This window comes from Phacochoerus africanus, chromosome 6 (genome assembly GCF_016906955.1).
Source record: "Phacochoerus africanus isolate WHEZ1 chromosome 6, ROS_Pafr_v1, whole genome shotgun sequence".
In the NCBI taxonomy this organism is placed as follows: Eukaryota; Metazoa; Chordata; class Mammalia; order Artiodactyla; family Suidae; genus Phacochoerus; species Phacochoerus africanus.
Window position 1 is genome coordinate 118,729,448 of NC_062549.1, and position 17,055 is coordinate 118,746,502.

General features: G+C 40.5%; 1 protein-coding gene across 1 annotated transcript in view; it reads right to left on the minus strand.

The window, feature by feature from the left end:
* Window positions 1-17,055, minus strand: part of PALMD (palmdelphin) — a 50,680-nt gene that overhangs the window by 7,514 nt on the left and 26,111 nt on the right. Inside the window, 5 exon segments of the mRNA XM_047785217.1 lie at window positions 737-761; window positions 764-852; window positions 971-1,004; window positions 1,142-1,188; window positions 1,191-1,255. Coding sequence (XP_047641173.1) covers window positions 737-761; window positions 764-852; window positions 971-1,004; window positions 1,142-1,188; window positions 1,191-1,255 — 260 coding nt within the window.

Genomic DNA, 17,055 nt, shown 5'->3' on the forward strand with positions numbered 1-17,055 from the left:
CCTTCTCCGCTTTATTCTTCAATTTAGCATTTTCACCTCTTAACATATTTTATTTATGTACTGAATTTTAATCTATTTTTTTTCCCCCTTTAGAATGTCAGCTCTGTGAGGGCAGAGGTTTTTGCTGTTTTATTCACTATTGTATTCTCAGTGAGAAAACTGAGCTTGGCATAGAGTAGGGGTTCACGGGGGAGTATGTGTTGAATGAATGAATGAGTGAATGAATAACCACTTCCCGCAGATAGAGTGTAGCTTCTCTTTTCACTCTATAATTTAAAGTTTCCCTCTCTGACTGCATACCAGCCTTCATTTCCCCAGGGGCTTTGAAGTATTAGTTTCATGCAAGTCATTCTCACATGGGGGGTAAATAATGCCTACCCTTCTTAAGGGGAATATTTTCTTTTTATTCATTTCATTTCATTTATTCTGGTTTCTACTACATGGAATATGTTGGGAGAGATATTTTTGAGAAGGGCTTTGCTGTAAGAGCCTCTCGTATTATTCAGGCCTTTATCTTCCCTATCCTTACCGAGTTTGCTGGGGAATAAAATGCATGGAATAAATATTACAACCCCATTATCCCTACTTATGCAAGTGACTTCCATACCTCATGGAACTTTGTAAAATGGATCATTGCTTACCTGGAAGGATAGGATATCACAGCGATTTGCTAATATGTGACACAGTAAAATCTGAATTCAAGAACCTACCATTGAAGACAAATTTTTTCATATACCTTTTCTATTTTGTTCATCATCTTCTATCTTCCTTCATTTCTTTCCTTCCTTAATCTGGAAGGTACGTAGGATTTTGGAAGGTCAGGGATATTAGCATAGATGTCCTCAATTGACGCTGTAAAATTAATATTAATTCAGAATTCATTTAGAATATATTAATAATAAAGGGAACGTTTCAGTAGGCTTATCAAAAAATATCTTAGTTAGGCATGACAGTCTGCTCAAAAACATACCTCCTGATGTTTCTTCTTTTTCTACCTTCACAGACTATAAAGAAAAAGAATTCTCCATGATTATACAGTTTAAAAATAAATTCTATTTGTGGATATATTATGAAGAATTATGTACTATTTGTGAACTTGTTTGGTGAAGGACTCAAAGTTTTAAAATAAGCTAATGCTCACCCTTATTATGTCTTCTGTTGTCCTCTCGACTGATTTTAGTTTCTTAAAATTGCCTCTTCATTGGTTGAGATTTGCAGCTCAGCCTTTTCAAGATCTTGGATCTCTTTCTCAAGTCTGACAACAAAAAGACGCACTTTTTATTGCTTAAGACAGTACAAATACAGAGCTCTCCACAACATCTTCCCTATTTCCAAGCTTTGCATGGAATACTACACATAAGTATCCAGATACCATCTAAGAATGTGACATTACACTCAATATCACATTAAATACAGCGAAGATGCTTAATACCTGACTTTGGCTTAATAGTTTTTCATTCAAGTTTTTTCATTTTTCATTTTGACAAAGGGACTCTTTAGGTAAAATATTTGAGCCTCGATCCCAATCGGACTTTTCTTCATTGCAACCACTAATGTTACTTCCAAATGAAATAGGGAGATTTCTTTCATAAAGAGACTGAAGTTTAAAGTTGGACCAAAAGGAACAGTCCATCTGTCATTATCCTGCAGATTGCCAATTTTTCTTACACGAGTTCCCATATAAATTATTTGGAAAAAAATTATAATTTTTTTCTAGCCAAGCAAGACATTATAATTATTAAACTTGATTTAAAAGTCATAACTATTTAACACTTAAAACCGTGCATATCCTAACATTGACAATGACACTTCATTTTAATCTCCCAATTTTCTAAAAGTGAGTAAAGAGTTGAAAAATGGGCAAAATCTAGTACAGTGGCCTCAGCTGCTACTGTTTATAGAAACTACATTTCCTGGGGGGAAAAAAATTCTTACTTGGCCTGACAAAATGTAAGGGAACGCATGGGGACAGACACAGACCTGTGAAATTGGATCATTGCAAACATTCGGAGCTGGTATCTTGACCAGCTTAGAGCTGCCTGTCAGATTCAAGTTCATTCAGAGTGTGGCCTGGTGACCTCTATTCTAGATAAAAACACACAACCACTGGCATTCACAGAGTTAGTAAAGCTGGCCCTTGGCAGCCATGAAACACATGTAGTTTCTCAGCCAAATACTCTAAGCTCTGAAATCAGCTGCCTTGGAGGATGGCTGTCTAGATATAGCAGTTAGTTCAGGAGATGGGTGGATATTAGTGTCCAGCTAAGATAACTGTCAGCTTTCTCAACTTCCTTCTTTTTTTTTTTTTTGTCTTTTTCTAGGGCCGCATCTGTGGCATATGGAGGTTCCCAGGCTAGGGGGTGACACCAGAGCCACAGCAATGCCAGCCAGATCCAAGCCGCGTCTGCAACCTACACCACATCTCACGGCAACGCTGGATCCTTAACTAAGCGAGGCCAGGGATCGAACCCGCAAACCTCATGGTTCCTAGTGGGATTTGTTAACCACTAAGCCATGATGGGAACTTCTCAACTTCCTTCCTTAAGATGGTCATGCATCTGGCAGCTCACAATTCCTGTGCTATCGTCACACCAATAAAAGCCCGTAATGATACGGTCAAGCAGATCATTCTCGCACTCACTGCTTTCATTTCAAAGTTCTGACTTTCCTGCTGCCACTAGCTGTTGGTAGTTGGCTGTTTATAGCTGAGGAGGTTTTCTTGCTTATAAAACTCCAGGTACAGTGTAGACCTTGGGTTTCTTAGAGGTACTGAGGTGTCATGCTGTGTTATTAAACTCCCTCTGAGTTTAATGTATCATAAGGAGTAGCACATTTGCCCATCAGTAGAGTTCTGGGGACATCTGTTAGTTGATAGAGTAGAAGGTTCTGTACTAAAAATGACAGATCTGGATTATTCTGTTTCTGCTGCTCAGTACTTTTGATAGCCGATTCTCTTAATTTCCCTGAAGTTCAGTTTTGTAATAGGTGCAATGAGAATATAGTACCTGCCTTACTTTACACAGAAACTTTGTGAAGCCAAGAAGAGGTGATGTATGTGAAAGCACATTAAATATATCAGATGTAAAAGTTATCATTAGCACAGCATTGTAAATCAACTAGACTTGAATAAAAAATAAGAAAAAATGTTATTATGGTTTAATTATCCAAGGTTTTCTTCAGTACAGTATGTCTCTCTTCCAAATTCTGTTCTGCACTGTCCTTTCCCTGACAGCGTGTCAGAGACAGTCTAATGGAGCTCCTTTGGGTGGAAAACAACAAGGTTCAAATCGCTGCTGCATGCAGCTCTGGGACCTTAGGATCCAGCTGTGGAACTAGGTAGGCCAGACCTGGGTTTGAATTCTGGTTCATCTGTCAACTTCTTGTGTGACTGAAGACAAGTTGCCAGACCTCACTAAGGCTCATTGTCCTCATTCACTCATTCATTTACAAATGCTTATTTAGTATCTACTTTGTGCCAGGAACTATCCTGTGTGCTAGAATATAACAGTGTGCAAACCAAGTCCTGCCCTTAAGGCATTTACAGTCAAGTAGACAGTATATGAACACAGGGGCTGGCAACCTTGTTCTATAAAGGGCCAGACAGTAAATATTTCAGGCTTTGTAGGCATATGTAGTTTCTGTTGCATATTCGTCTTTCTTTTTTCTTCCCTTTTACACCATTTAATAATATAAAAACCATTTCTAGCTCACGGTTATACAAAACTTGGGCCAGGGTTAGATTTGGTCCTGGGGTATCAATTGCCAACTCCTGCAAATGTGTGTGTGTATGGCCCAGGATCAAAACTAGCCCTGGACTATCTCCTTATATGTCTGATCACATATTTATGTATAAACACACATATATACAAATATATATACTCAATAAACAAATGTGTATGTTCACGCACACAGTTATTTATGAAGAAAAACAGTTCCATAAAAAATGCAGCAAAATGGCACAGCCGTAATGAACTAGCATCCATGTGGGACATGGGTTTGATCCCTGGTGGGCCCAGTGGGTTAAGGATCCAGCATTGCCATGAGCTGTGGTGTAGGTTGCAGATGCTGCTCAGATCCCGTGTGGCCGTGGCTGTGGTTGTGGCCGGCAGCTGCAGCTCTGATTTGACTCCTAGCCTGGGAACTTACATATGCCACAGGTGTGGCCCTAAAAAGAAAAAAAAAAAAAAGGAGCATAAGGGTTATAAACAGGAGACTGAGAGTGCCGGGGGAGGGAGCTCTAATTTACGTAGTGTGAGGGAGAGTCTCTATGACAAAGTGTCACTTGAGCAGAGACACACAGGTGTGTCACGGAGCACGTGCTTCACAGAGAGGGTCAGAGTAACCACAGAACTTGAAATGAGAGTCCAGGGAGTAAGGAGGCCAGTGGTGGACAATGAAGTCAGGGAGGTGGCGGCTGCCAGATCATGCAGGGGATTCCAAGGGCTGGATCCTGGAGCAATTAAACATTTAGAGGTCTGGTCAATGTTAACTGCTTCATAGAACTTCACAAGGAACAGAAGAAAGAGCGAGCACTTAGCAAATGCTCGCTTCCTTCTGTCTCTGCCCCTTTCTGTTCCTGGGGCACAGTGAGAGAGCTCTTGATCTGCCTGGGCAATTACATCTCCGGGAGGTAGGAGATGCATTATTTGTAATTGTTTTCTGCTGCAGAGAGGACCATGGGTAATGTAATGCCATCGAGTTCTCACGATTGTCTTTAGACTCAGATGCTAAGAGTATGAGGTTGAAAGCCTGCTAACCTCATCAGAGTATCTGCTAATAAATGTTTTTGAAGGTTGTCAAGTCCTCGGTGAAAGTGGCATTAACATGAGGAAGCCGTCAAATGACATATCATGACGTGTTTGTGAAAACAAAATAGAAACCAACCCACATACCCTTTCTCTTCTTTATCAGTTATAACCAACTCTCTCTGCTCAATAGAATAATAAGGAAGCATCTTGGTGCTAATTACCTAGGATCTCAAAATTCTGCAAGGAGATGCTTACTGATATGGAGTGTTTCTTAAAATTCTCACTTCGATATTCTATTTTTATATGTTGATTTGATACTTCTGTATATTATTTATGGATTGCATAAATGTTATCAAGAGATAAATGTTGCTTTTTTTTGGGTTGTTGTTCAGAAAAAGCTTTCTAAAAGATTGGAATGTCAGTGGAAGTGCTGGGCGACCCAGGAGCAGTCCTTGAGGGTAAGGCTTCTCTCCAGCCTTGCCTCACACAAGGTCAGAACTCAGAGGGGCAGGAGCTGCGGCAGCCCAGCAGTACCAGAGGGGGGTCTCACAAGCTCCACACTGGGTGACGTACTACATTTCTGAGGAATGAGGATTCTTAAGGAACATAAAACAAAAATCACAACTGCTGGCAAGTGCTTTCTTTGTACATCCAGTACAGGTGGTCTCAGCTGAGGGCGAGTTCCTCCATGACGTCATCTGGCTATGACTGGAGACATGTTTGGTTGTCACAGCGTGAGAAGTGCTACTGGCACCTAGTGGGCAGAGGCTGGGGATACTGCTAAACATCCTATAATGCACAGGACAGCCCCCACATTGGAGACTTATCTGGTTCACAATGTCAGTAGTACTGCGGAGGAGAAACCCTGGGCACATAGAACAATGCCTGGTGTAGCGTAGGTGCTGGATATAAGCTTTATAAGGGATTTTTAAATATTCTCCTTGGGGATATTTTTACTTTCCCTTCATTATTTCTTTCTTCCATTTAGCTATAATATAGACTCCAAATTTACTATTTGTTGAATAGAATTTGATCGTCCTATTTTAATTTGAAATTATCATCTGGGGAGTTCCCACCATGGCTCAGTGGAAACGAATCCAACTAGTATCCATGAGGATGCAAGTTTGATCCCTGGCCTTGCTTAGTGGGTTAAGGATCCGGTGTTGCCATGAGCTGTGGTGAAAGTCCAAGATGTGGCTCAGATCCTATGTTGCTGTGGCTGTGGCGTAGATCTAGATTCGACCCCTAGCCTGGGAACTTCTATATGCTGTGGGTGTGGCCCTAAAAAAAAAAGATGAAATTATCATCTGGGTTAACTTTCTATTAACGTCCCCCCATACCCCTAGTCTCTGTCTCTGTCTCTCTCTATATATAATAAATATATATATGTTTATATATTTCCTGGCTCAGTGACCATTTGTAATGAAGAGCATACTTAACCCTGATTTGAAGCTCCAAAAATGTAGAGCTTAAATCAGGGCCTCATATCTTTTTCCAAAGGTTTTGGGTAGTGAGAAAATTTAGCATATATATAGTATAAGTGAAAAACTAGGGAAATGTGTACATATATATCTGTATGTGTGTGTAAATATATTCACATATACTCATAATGTATCTATGTATTTTTTTTCTTTTTTTTCTTTTTTTTTTTTTGCTTTTTAAGGCTGCACCTGTGGCGTATGGAGGTTCCCAGGCTAGGGTTGAATCAGAGCTGTAGCCGCTGGCCTACACCGCAGCCACAGCATTGCCAGGTCCGAGGTGTGTCTGTGACCTACACCACCGCTCACAGCCATGCTGGGTCCTTAACCCACTGAGCGAGGCCAGAGATTGGACCTGCATCTTCATGGATACTAGTCAGATTCGTTTCCGCTGAGCCACAACGGGAACTTCCTATGTATGTATTTTTGTGTGTGCATGTATAAAATTTGTTTTATATATAAATATAAATTTATGTGTCTATACATGTATATGTAAAACTAAGGTTTTTTTACATGGAAAGCTTTGGGTAGGTCGCTGGGGTTAACTCTCTAACCTTCATCTGCTTATTGCTCAGCCGATAGGTTAGAATTTTCATAAGTGCTGCCATCCCCGTTTTCAGAAGGTGTTACCTTTCCGAATGGGAATTGATGCCCTAGAAATGCTGATTCAGTTTGATGAGAAACAAGCATCGGAGAAAGAGAAATATCCTTCCTGGTGCCTCCTGGGTTGTTAGGTGGGGCCTGATGGATGAGTTAGTACCTCTCTCAATTTCTGAGAGATGGTGAGCAGGCATCATGTGCCAATTTAGATAAGCAAAGTACATGAAAAAGGATTTGTAATACTATCCATTATTAGAATCTTGCTTCTTCTTGCCTATTTGCTGGAGAAAAGAGGGTTATTTTCAAAAGCTACCTAGGTGAAAGCAGCTAGCTTTCATTTCATGCACTGTTCTGGTGATAACTTTCCTTAATCATCATGAGATAATGTCCCCAATCTAATTCCAAAATGCAATTTTTTTGTCTTAGAAAAAGGACAGCCCGTAAATGCTGGATGCACCAAGAAAGGGTTATTTCAGAAGGCAATTTTTCCGCTGCTAAGGATCCATTTATCTCTTTCAGGTTTTGGTGGCATTAACAAGGACTCACAACCTGATGGAGTTTGCTATTAGGGACCAAATGGGAATTCAGTAGAAAAAAAAATTCAAAAGTTTATGTCCTACCTTACAGCGCTTCACCTGTTAGGAATTATAACAACACTGAAAACATACTGATTGCTTTCATTGTACCAGGCACTGGCCTAATTAATCCTCACAACCACCCCCATGAGTACTGTTATTAGTTCTATTTGACAGATGATTGATCTGGGCACCTAGAAAGGCAACTGGCCCAGAGGCTTACAGGTAGTCTGTGGCAGGACTGAATTTGAAATCAAGTCTCTGCCAATAGAGCCTGAGCTCTTAACTCCTTGCTAATTAGCCACCGTGGGAACAAAACTTTTAAAAATGAATTCTTATGAACTTACAGACAGAATTCATTGCTCAACAGTATAAAAGGATTTTTTTTTTTTTTTTACTTCCTTCGATAATACAGTGGAGATTGAAATGCCAGCTGGGGTCCAGCAGCATGCAACAGCACTGACTCATTACCTGTAAAGGTAGTATTTCTCCCCTAATTTTCATTAGAGTGATTTTATTGTGCTGAAGGTTTCTCTGCTTAGTGGTCCAGTCAGTTTGATAAGGATGAAAATCTAGGCTTTGTCATTTTTCTCTTTGGCTGCTTGAATTTGGTTTTTGGTAGGTGTTCTTTGTCTTTTTCAGAGTCTGAGGTTTCCTAAGCTAGTGCTCCTTTGTTGAGAGACTTTCTTTGCTTGGGCATAAGATTATTGTCCAAAGTAATGGAAGCTTTGGGTCATAAATACCAAGTTGGTTAGTTATGCAATTTGATTGTAATACTGCAGATTGAATGACATCACTAATGCTATGTTGAAATTAAATTTACAACTGGCTTTAGCTATATACTTCCAAAGAACTGATGAATCACTTGTGTCTTGGTAGCTCAAGCTCTCCTATTGGAAGTCAGGACTACACCCAAAGAGAGGGGCTGATGGCGACTTCTCTGTGTTGGCCTGAGTCAGCAGGTCTTAGACCCAGGCTGTGCCACTTCTGATGTACCTCTGAGACCAGCTGATGGAGGTGCTAGGACCTGCTCTCCAGCCCCACCCCAGGCTAGCCGAAGAAGGATCCAGTTTCTTGGGGACTCACAGGCTCTCAGATGTGTTTGCCTCCAGCAAGATATAGAACTCAACATGGAGTGATGAGCAACATAACCCTTGACTCTTCCTTTGGGCCAGAGATTCCTTTCTTCCCCACAAATCTTGGGAGAAGGAGGTGGCTGGCTGGTGGTTTTTCTCTGTTTTGTGAGTTTTTGTGCAGAGGTCCACTTTTTTTCCCCCTAACTACCCATGGAAGCAGAAAGTGAGCCCATAGCAAATCTAACACACTTGGCTTAATTATTGAACCCCTCAAGCTTCAGTTTTCTCATTTGAAGAACAGAATAGTTTCACAAAGGTTTGTCTTAAGGAGGTAAATGAGATAAGGTTTGTAAGTCTCTAGCACAGGGCTTGATAGAGAAGAACTCCTCAATAATGATTAGTTACCCCTTTCTCTTCCTCAGTCAGCTAGGGAGAGGATGGCCACCTCTGACAACTCCAGTGAAAGAGAAAACCTAGCAGGTCCATTTTTGGATTTGATGTTCAACTTCAATATGAATGATTATAGAGCAAGCACGGTGCTAATATCACTTCAAGAACACACCTGTCCTTGAAAATTTCCTTGCAATTTACTGTTCTAGAGAGTAAGTAAAAACAGTGCTCCAACATTATTAGAATTTTCATATTTATGGGAAGAGTGTCTATTTAATAAATGCCATGTATTAAATGGGTCTATTGAATTAATGAAAGAATATGCTAGTCTGCTTTGTCAACCTGCTTATTTTCCTCCAAATCCATCCCTCCTGTTCTTTTTAGTAGTAGAACTCCCTGAGTTTTAGGTGTCTCCCTGTAGTCCTGCTACAGACTACATTTCCCAGTCTCCTTTGCTTTTAAATAATATCAGGTGACTAAATTCTGGCCAATAGGATATTAGCAGGAGTAACCTCAGCAATTTTCATATCATAGCCTTAAAATCGAGCTGTTTGACCTCCATTTATCTTCCTCTTCCTAAGCTGAAATGCAGACCTGGTGATGGGAGTTGCCTTTGACCTTACAACCAAGGGCATTCCTTAGGGGTGGCAAAGCAACCAGACAGAAGAAACAGGGTCTCTTATCATATCATGTAATATTCCTGCTCCCCTCCCTTGAATTTCTCCCAGCTAGGATTGCTCTGAGTAGGAGGAAAATTAACCTTTCTAATCTTGTTGAAGCTACTGTTCTGGAATCTTTTAAAGCAACAAAGCCAGTATACTACTTATTGTATAGTCCTATGGCGGATATACCTTGATGTGACAAATTTTAGGAATTTTTTTCATATTTTTTTTGTTGGTTTGCAGGATGAATCATTAGTGTCATGCATTTCAGATAGTTCAACAGTAAAAATAGAAAAAAAAGTTTTTGCTCCTAGTAGTTAAAGAATATGCATGCTTTTTCTAAATGATATCAAATCCACCATGGTTTGTGTTGACACTATTAAGTTAGTTAATATTGAATGGATAAGGTTTGCAATGAAAAAAGGAAGGCTTATTTTATTTTATTATTTTTTTAATTTTATTTTTAAAATTAATTAATTTTTTTTTGGCTTTTTAGGGCCACACCTAGGGCATATGGAGGTTCCCAGGCTAGGGGTTGATTCGGAGCTATAGCTTTGCCGGCCTACACCACAGCCACAGCAACCAGGATCTGAGCCGTATCTGTGACCTACACCATAGCTCATGGCAGCGCCGGATCCTTAACCCACTGAGCAAAGCCAGGGCTCAAACCCACATCCTCACAGATACCAGTCAGATTTGTTTCTGCTGCACCACTATGGGAACTCCCTTATTTTATTACTTTTAAATCATAATTTATCTAAGAGAGTAGCTCTAAAATTGCAGCAGATACTGTTGAGTACACATATGGGTATGTTATTACTAATGGGTCAGAAGTTACAGATATTTTTATCTTTATAGATAATTTGGCCAATGGGAATGTCAAACTCTGTTTTCCCAATAAAATTGAGAGTACGTAATCTAGTAGAAGGTGGGCTTTGTTTTGTTGTTAGAGTTGGGGTCCAATAAATTGCACTAGACATTTAACAGACTTTAATTAAGCACCTACTACATGTCAGGCACACTTTATTCACCAAACTGAAATAAAATTATATCAAAAAATTGGAATGGATTAGCAATGAGATCCTGCTGTGTAGCACTGAGAACTATGTCTAGTCACTTATGGTGGAGCATGATAATGGGAGAAAAAAGAATGTATACATGTGTGTGTAACTGGGTCACCATGCTGTACAGTGGGCAAAAAAATTTTATTGGGGTAATAACAATAAAAAATTTTTAGAAAGAAAAAAAAAGATGAAGAATACTTCTATGCATGAATATAGGACAAGAATTGCCCTATAGTTGACCCTTGCCAAAGAGCATGCGTGTAATGAGAAAGATTTAACCCACCAGTGCAAACAATCACATGCCATGGGTAAGCCCGCCAGAGAAATAAAGGGCATTTGGCATGGAGCAAATGCTAAGTTTGCCTGAGCCAGATCTACTGCCTCTAATCCTGAGCAGTGAAGAACAGGACGAGCACTACAGCACAGCAGCTTCAAGATAACTAGCGAAGAGCTGGTCCGACAGTGACATTGAAACAAGTGTCAGTTTGCTCTGATAATTGGGAACAGCAGATGTGTAGAAAAGCTGAATAATTTATGGTTATATGTGAATAGCTCTTGCATGGGTGAATCTCATCTCCTAACATAACTCTGTAAATATTAACAGTTATCTGATACTATCTTGATCTGAAACTGCCTGGTACACAGGTAATGTCAGAAGAGCATGATTTAGTAGAAAAGCCAGTCCTCTTAATCAGAATAATATTTTGTAAATTAAGGGTTGCATTTGCCATTAAAAACAAGAAGCCGAACCGGTTTTCAGAGAATCAGTCACTTTTATGTGCAAGTTGCAAAGGTAGTTTTCAAGTGAATGCAAATAAACGCGTGCCCTGGAGGTTGGTGTGGTGTGGTGAATTGGTTAGTTATGGGCTTCCCAAATATTCTGCCAGGACAGAAGCAGGGTGTGTGGTTTTAATTAGGGCCTGGAGAGAACCTTGCAGGACATGCCAAACACTTATTAAGAGCTAAATAATTGTAGTAATACTTCAAATTGACCTCTATATAAGTGACATGAGTTTCCCAAGTGACCTTCAAATACTGTTGTAGATGGCAGGTTAACTGCTGATGTGCTTATCCAAGATTTTGGAAAGCTTTTTTTCTTAAAAAAAAAAAAGTTGCAGGGGAAAAATATTTTTAGCGAATGTACTACTTGTAACCATATTATGAGATGACAAAACATATTCAGTGACGTATACAGCCGTTGACTCTCTCCACCCAGAAATAATTACTGGCTTTGTGCCTTGTAACCCTTAACATTTATCTCTAACAGTATTATAGAGCACCCACTATATTTTCTGCTTTCTATCCACTTCATTTTTACTTTGCTTCTAGTGTTAATTGTTCATATTGATATGAAGAACAGGACTCTTATTATTTGAAGACCAAAAATATAAATTCCGACCTCAGTATAACTAGAATAACCAATAAAGACCAGTTAGCCGTCATTGGTCTAAATGACCTGAGCGACCTTTGCTTTATGGCAGAGCAAGGGATGGTGTGGAAGTTTCCTGTGCTGTAGATTTCGTCTCTGGGGACTCTCCTGGGGAGGGCGGAAGCCTGGTCCCTATGGCAGACCCTTCCTTTCACACAGCGAGTCTCTGCTTTTAAACATTCTTTCTTCACGACCACCATCTAGAGGATGGGTCCCTTCCATGTTCTGGCTTGTTCATTTGCTCCTTTGTTCCCCCTTTACTCATGTCAGCACAGCCAAAAGTCTATGACATCCCTGTTCGTGGCCTAAAATCTGTGTTTCAAGCTACTGAATAGTTTTGCATGAGATAATCCACGTAAAAGTAAACAGAAATAAAAGTTCGCTTTGAGGAGTGTGTGATCCTTGAACCTCCTCTAGATGAACCAAGACTTACATGTGGCAGGTTCTCAACAAACGTTCATGGAAACGAATGGAGAATAAGCAGAGCGAAGCGTGATGGAAAAGATCTGGAGTCAGCGAAACCTGTGTGTGACGTGTGGGTTCGCTGGTGGAAGGTTCAGACCTTCCTGTAACTTCGTGTCCTCGTGTAAGTCACAAGGCTGCTGAGACTTCCCTCGGAGAATTATCCGTCTCAGGATAATGCTTGGTACATCATATGCACTCCATAAAGGGTACCTATTATTCCCGGATTGCAGTTGAGAGAGTGAGGGGAGGCTTCTCAGAGGTGGTTCTGATCTACCGTTTAGTCTGCTGTGGTGGAGGCGTGTTCATTCTAGGTGACCATTTAATCCTTACTTCTCCTAACATGAGAAAATGTTAAATGAGATTGGCAGGTATGAGAAAGGCAGAATGCTAGGAGGTGATAGAGCCTGTGAAGAAGGAGGAAAGGTGAGAAAGTAAAGTGAGGATGAGATGTTCAAACATGCCATCAACAATTGCTTCCAAAACCAGGGGCGCTATTGCCATATATCTTTTCCTTTGACTCAAGATAATTGAGTATTTCTTCTTTGTTATTGAAAAAAACATTCAAGGCTTTCCTTTTTAGTTTACTAACATTTAAGTCATTTTCTAATCTTCAGTTGGTCTCCTTAAATATTTGGTATTTTCAAAATCCATCCATCCACCTATCCATCCATCCATCATTCATTCATTTATTAGGCTATGTAGTCATAGATAGTCTTGCTATGTTCTAGATATTGTCCTTTTTTTTGTGGGGGAGATAGGTTTCTTTCCTTTCCTGCTGGAAATTTGGTTAACTTAGCTCCTTTGGTTAAATTAAAAAGCTCCTGAATTAAAAATAATCAGAATATCTGGGAAATTAAAAACAACAACAGATGAACTGTAACAAAGCTGGTAAAAACCAATTAGTCAAATATGGGGAGAGAAACATGCTTGGAATGATTTTGACTCAAATAATTGCCTCAGAATAATTTCTTGAGTGTTTCTAGGCAACAGCAAATTAAGATGAAACAAGTGGTGGATTTTTCCTTTCCTTTCCCTCGTGTTGTCACAGAAGAGCAGTCTTGTCTGTCTCCCTGCAGTACACTGTTTAGATGTGGCTGGTTGGGTCTGAGCAAGAAGGCAGAAATATTTAGAAAGTGATATTTTTCATGTAGCATGTGTCACTGTGTTTGATGAGACGTAAGTTTCACTAAGGTATACTTGGTTTGCACAGGTAGATACGAGCATTAGGTAAGGGTGAAACTTGGATAGAAATAGTAATGAGCTAACTTTGATAAGCCATAACCAGCAGCAAATTCATTTAACCTTTATATTGCTACATCAATGCTTTGGGTTCTTTTTTGAGATTGCACCTTGCCTGCTATCTTTTGAGTTAACTGGGTAGATGATACTTTCTATGCTATTGAGCAGAATGGATTTTCTAGTATTTCATCTCCACTTGTGGAGGACTCTCCCTTAAATGATGTGGGGAGGCTGTAGCTGCTCTAGTGGCCCACTCTCCAGCTTTTCCCACGGCATGCAATCACATGGGAAGCCAGCGCTTCACATGTACCTTCTCATCAGTACCACGTGCAGAAGCCAGTTTCTGACTATTTGGAGGCAAATGAAAGTTCATTAAGGAAAGCAGAAGGTCAGAAGGGCACTTTGGAATATTGAAAACATTCTTACTAGGGAACATTTAATCATAAGTAGATAATCCTTCTAAAAGGGAATGCAGTGTATTTGCATCACTCTCCTTGGCAGTTAACCTTTGCATTTTAATGCTGCATTTTATGCTTATGACGTTCTGTCCAGCGCTCTGAGTGCTCCAGCCGAAGTCAGAGGTCTTTGGACACAGTTCCAAAAGGAGCAAGTGTCTGGAAAGGAGCTTGATGCAGGCAGTTGGATGGAGGCAGGGATGGAGAACCGCAGGGTAGCTGGAGAGGAAAGAGGAGCCTAGCAAGTGAATGACATAGCTCCTTTGGACACGTCTTAAGGGTGCTGGGGTGCCTTTCAGCTGTAGGTGTTGGATGGAGGAAAACAGCAGAAGTGATAGAGCAGGATTTCTAAGCTAGTCTATCCTTGTAGCTTAGAAGTGGATGTTGGGATTGAGAAGTCAGTGCTGGATTTGCACATGTGTCTGCGGTCAGGAAGAAAATGGTCTTGTGGTCATGCTAAGAGCAGGGCTCAGGTGGGAGGCAAACTGAAACTCTAATTTGGACCAAATGATTCAGAAAATGTTCAATACGGTTTTTCTCTTGGGGACATTTCCTCCTAAGGGATTAATCAGGGCACTGGGCAAAATACTCACTAATGTCGTTCCAAAGCTAAGAATGTGACTCAGAAACAAAAACCATGGAAACCCACTTAATTTCTGAAATGTTGCCTCTCTCTGGAAGAAAAGACAAGAGGATAAATAGGCAGACATACTTTACTTAAAAGGTTACGTGTGAGTCAGAGAAGCTCTGAGTGTTTTTAACATGATAGTCACATGAGTGTCTATATGAAATGATGCATATGAGAGTGAAATTGTAGTATGGATTGGAAATTTAAAGTGCTGTAAAGGATAGCTTTTATGCGATTTGACTTTTGTAAAGTTTTGCTGGAGGATCTGAGGCACAATTTATTTTTATGATTAGGACTTTTAATTTGATGTTAAATTCTGGCCCTTCAGTTTTTAGCTGTGTGACATGGGGCAAATTAGCCTCCATAAATATCCGTTTTCTCTTCCGTTAAATGTTATCTACCTGATAAGATGATTGTGAGGATTCAATAAAATAATATATGTGAAGTGATTAGTACAGTGCCTGGTCCACAACAACTGCCCTGTAAAAGTTAACTCCTGTCATTGACATGGTCGTCTTCAAACCGTAAAGAAAACCCATCACTTATTTCCAAACGGGAAAGATCTTCGTTGGGGGATAACCTCAGGTAACCTGGAGAAAAAGCTCCCTTGTGCTAGCTTAAAGAAATGAGAGGTCTTGGTCAGAAGATGAAAATCTCCAGATAAAGTTCCAGGAAGTGTCCTTTCTTTAATTGTTTCTGATTCCTAATTAAAAAATAGCATCTAGGAGTTCCCATTGTGGCGCAGCAGAAACGAATCTGACTAGGAACCTGAGGATGCAGGTTTGATCCCTGGCCTTGCTCAGTGGGTTAAGGATCTGGCATTGCTGTGAGCTGTGGTGTAGGTCGCAGATGCGGCTCGGATCCTGTGTTGCTGTGGCTGTGGTGTAGGCCAGAAGCTGTAGCTCTGATTTGACCCCAAGCCTGGAAACCTCCATGTGCCACAGGTGTGGCCCTAAAAAGCAAAAAAAGGAAAGAAAAAAAAAAAGAAAAAAATATCATCTGATATGTTTTTGAACACCTACCACGGATGAGGCACTCTCGAAGTTGCTTCACTCCTCATAGTCCCATGAAGTGGCCATGGTGGTCCCACCACTACAAACAAGGGAACAGAGGCCCAAAGAGGTGGAAGCACATGGCCAGGCTTATGCACTGTGGTCGCCAGAACAGGGATATGAAGGGCAAAGACCATGCTCTTTCAGCTCATTTCACAAAAGCGTGGAAATGAAAGGAATGCAAACTTCATGGATAGTCTGACCTTGCTATAGACTCTGAGGTAATAGAACATTTCTGTTCTGATGTTCCTGTTAAAATCTTATCCTCTAGCTGAGAGGCCTGGCAGATGGCAAGTGTTACCCTTGAGCAGGCACCTATGTTGAGTGATAAATCACATTCAGGGACTGGGATTCTTGCTCCGACTTGGGAAGGAGGATGGATCTGCCTAGTTCAACCTCATCAGTTGGCTTGGTTGCCATTCAGAGCTAACAGGAAAGAATACTGTATTTAGCTGGTAATAAAAGCTTCTTAAGCACTGTGGGTAGTTGTTTCTGAGAAAGAATGAATTTAAAAACATGCACCTGATTATTTAGCAGCTTTAGAAATATCTGAAAAGAAAATGTTCAGTTGTCAGGTAAAGCTGCTTTGGAACATGAATTTTTTTAATAATGTTGGGAAGTAGTGGGGGCTGCTTAATACCGACAAGGCACAGATACTTTTGTCTCCTCCTATGTTGCTTTCAAAAGTTCTGTACCCTGCACATTTTTATTTTTATTTATTTTTATTTTTTTGTCTTTTCTGGGGCTGCTCCTGTGGCATATGGAGGTTCCCAGGCTAGGGGTCTAATCGGAGCTGTAGCTGCCGGCCTGCTGGCCTATGCCGGAGCCATAGCAATGTGTCTACAACACCACAGCTCATGGCTATGCCGGATCCTTAACCCACTGAGCAAGGCCAGGGATTGAACCTGCAACCTCATGGTTCCTAGACGGATTCGTTAACCACTGAGCCACTACGGGAACTCCCCCTGCACATTTTTAATGAGATAAACATGCCTTTATGGGTCACAATGACGAAAATTCTTTACTAACTCTTTGCAAACGCATTTTTTTAGTACCAGTCCTTAAACAAAACAGTTTGCTGTTAGGTGTCACGTGTTTTACTATTTCCAAAGCATTTATAGCTACTGCTTTCTTTTAATTTTACAGCTAAAGAGCACCGAACATGACTTGTTTTGATACCCAAGTCTGTGCTGG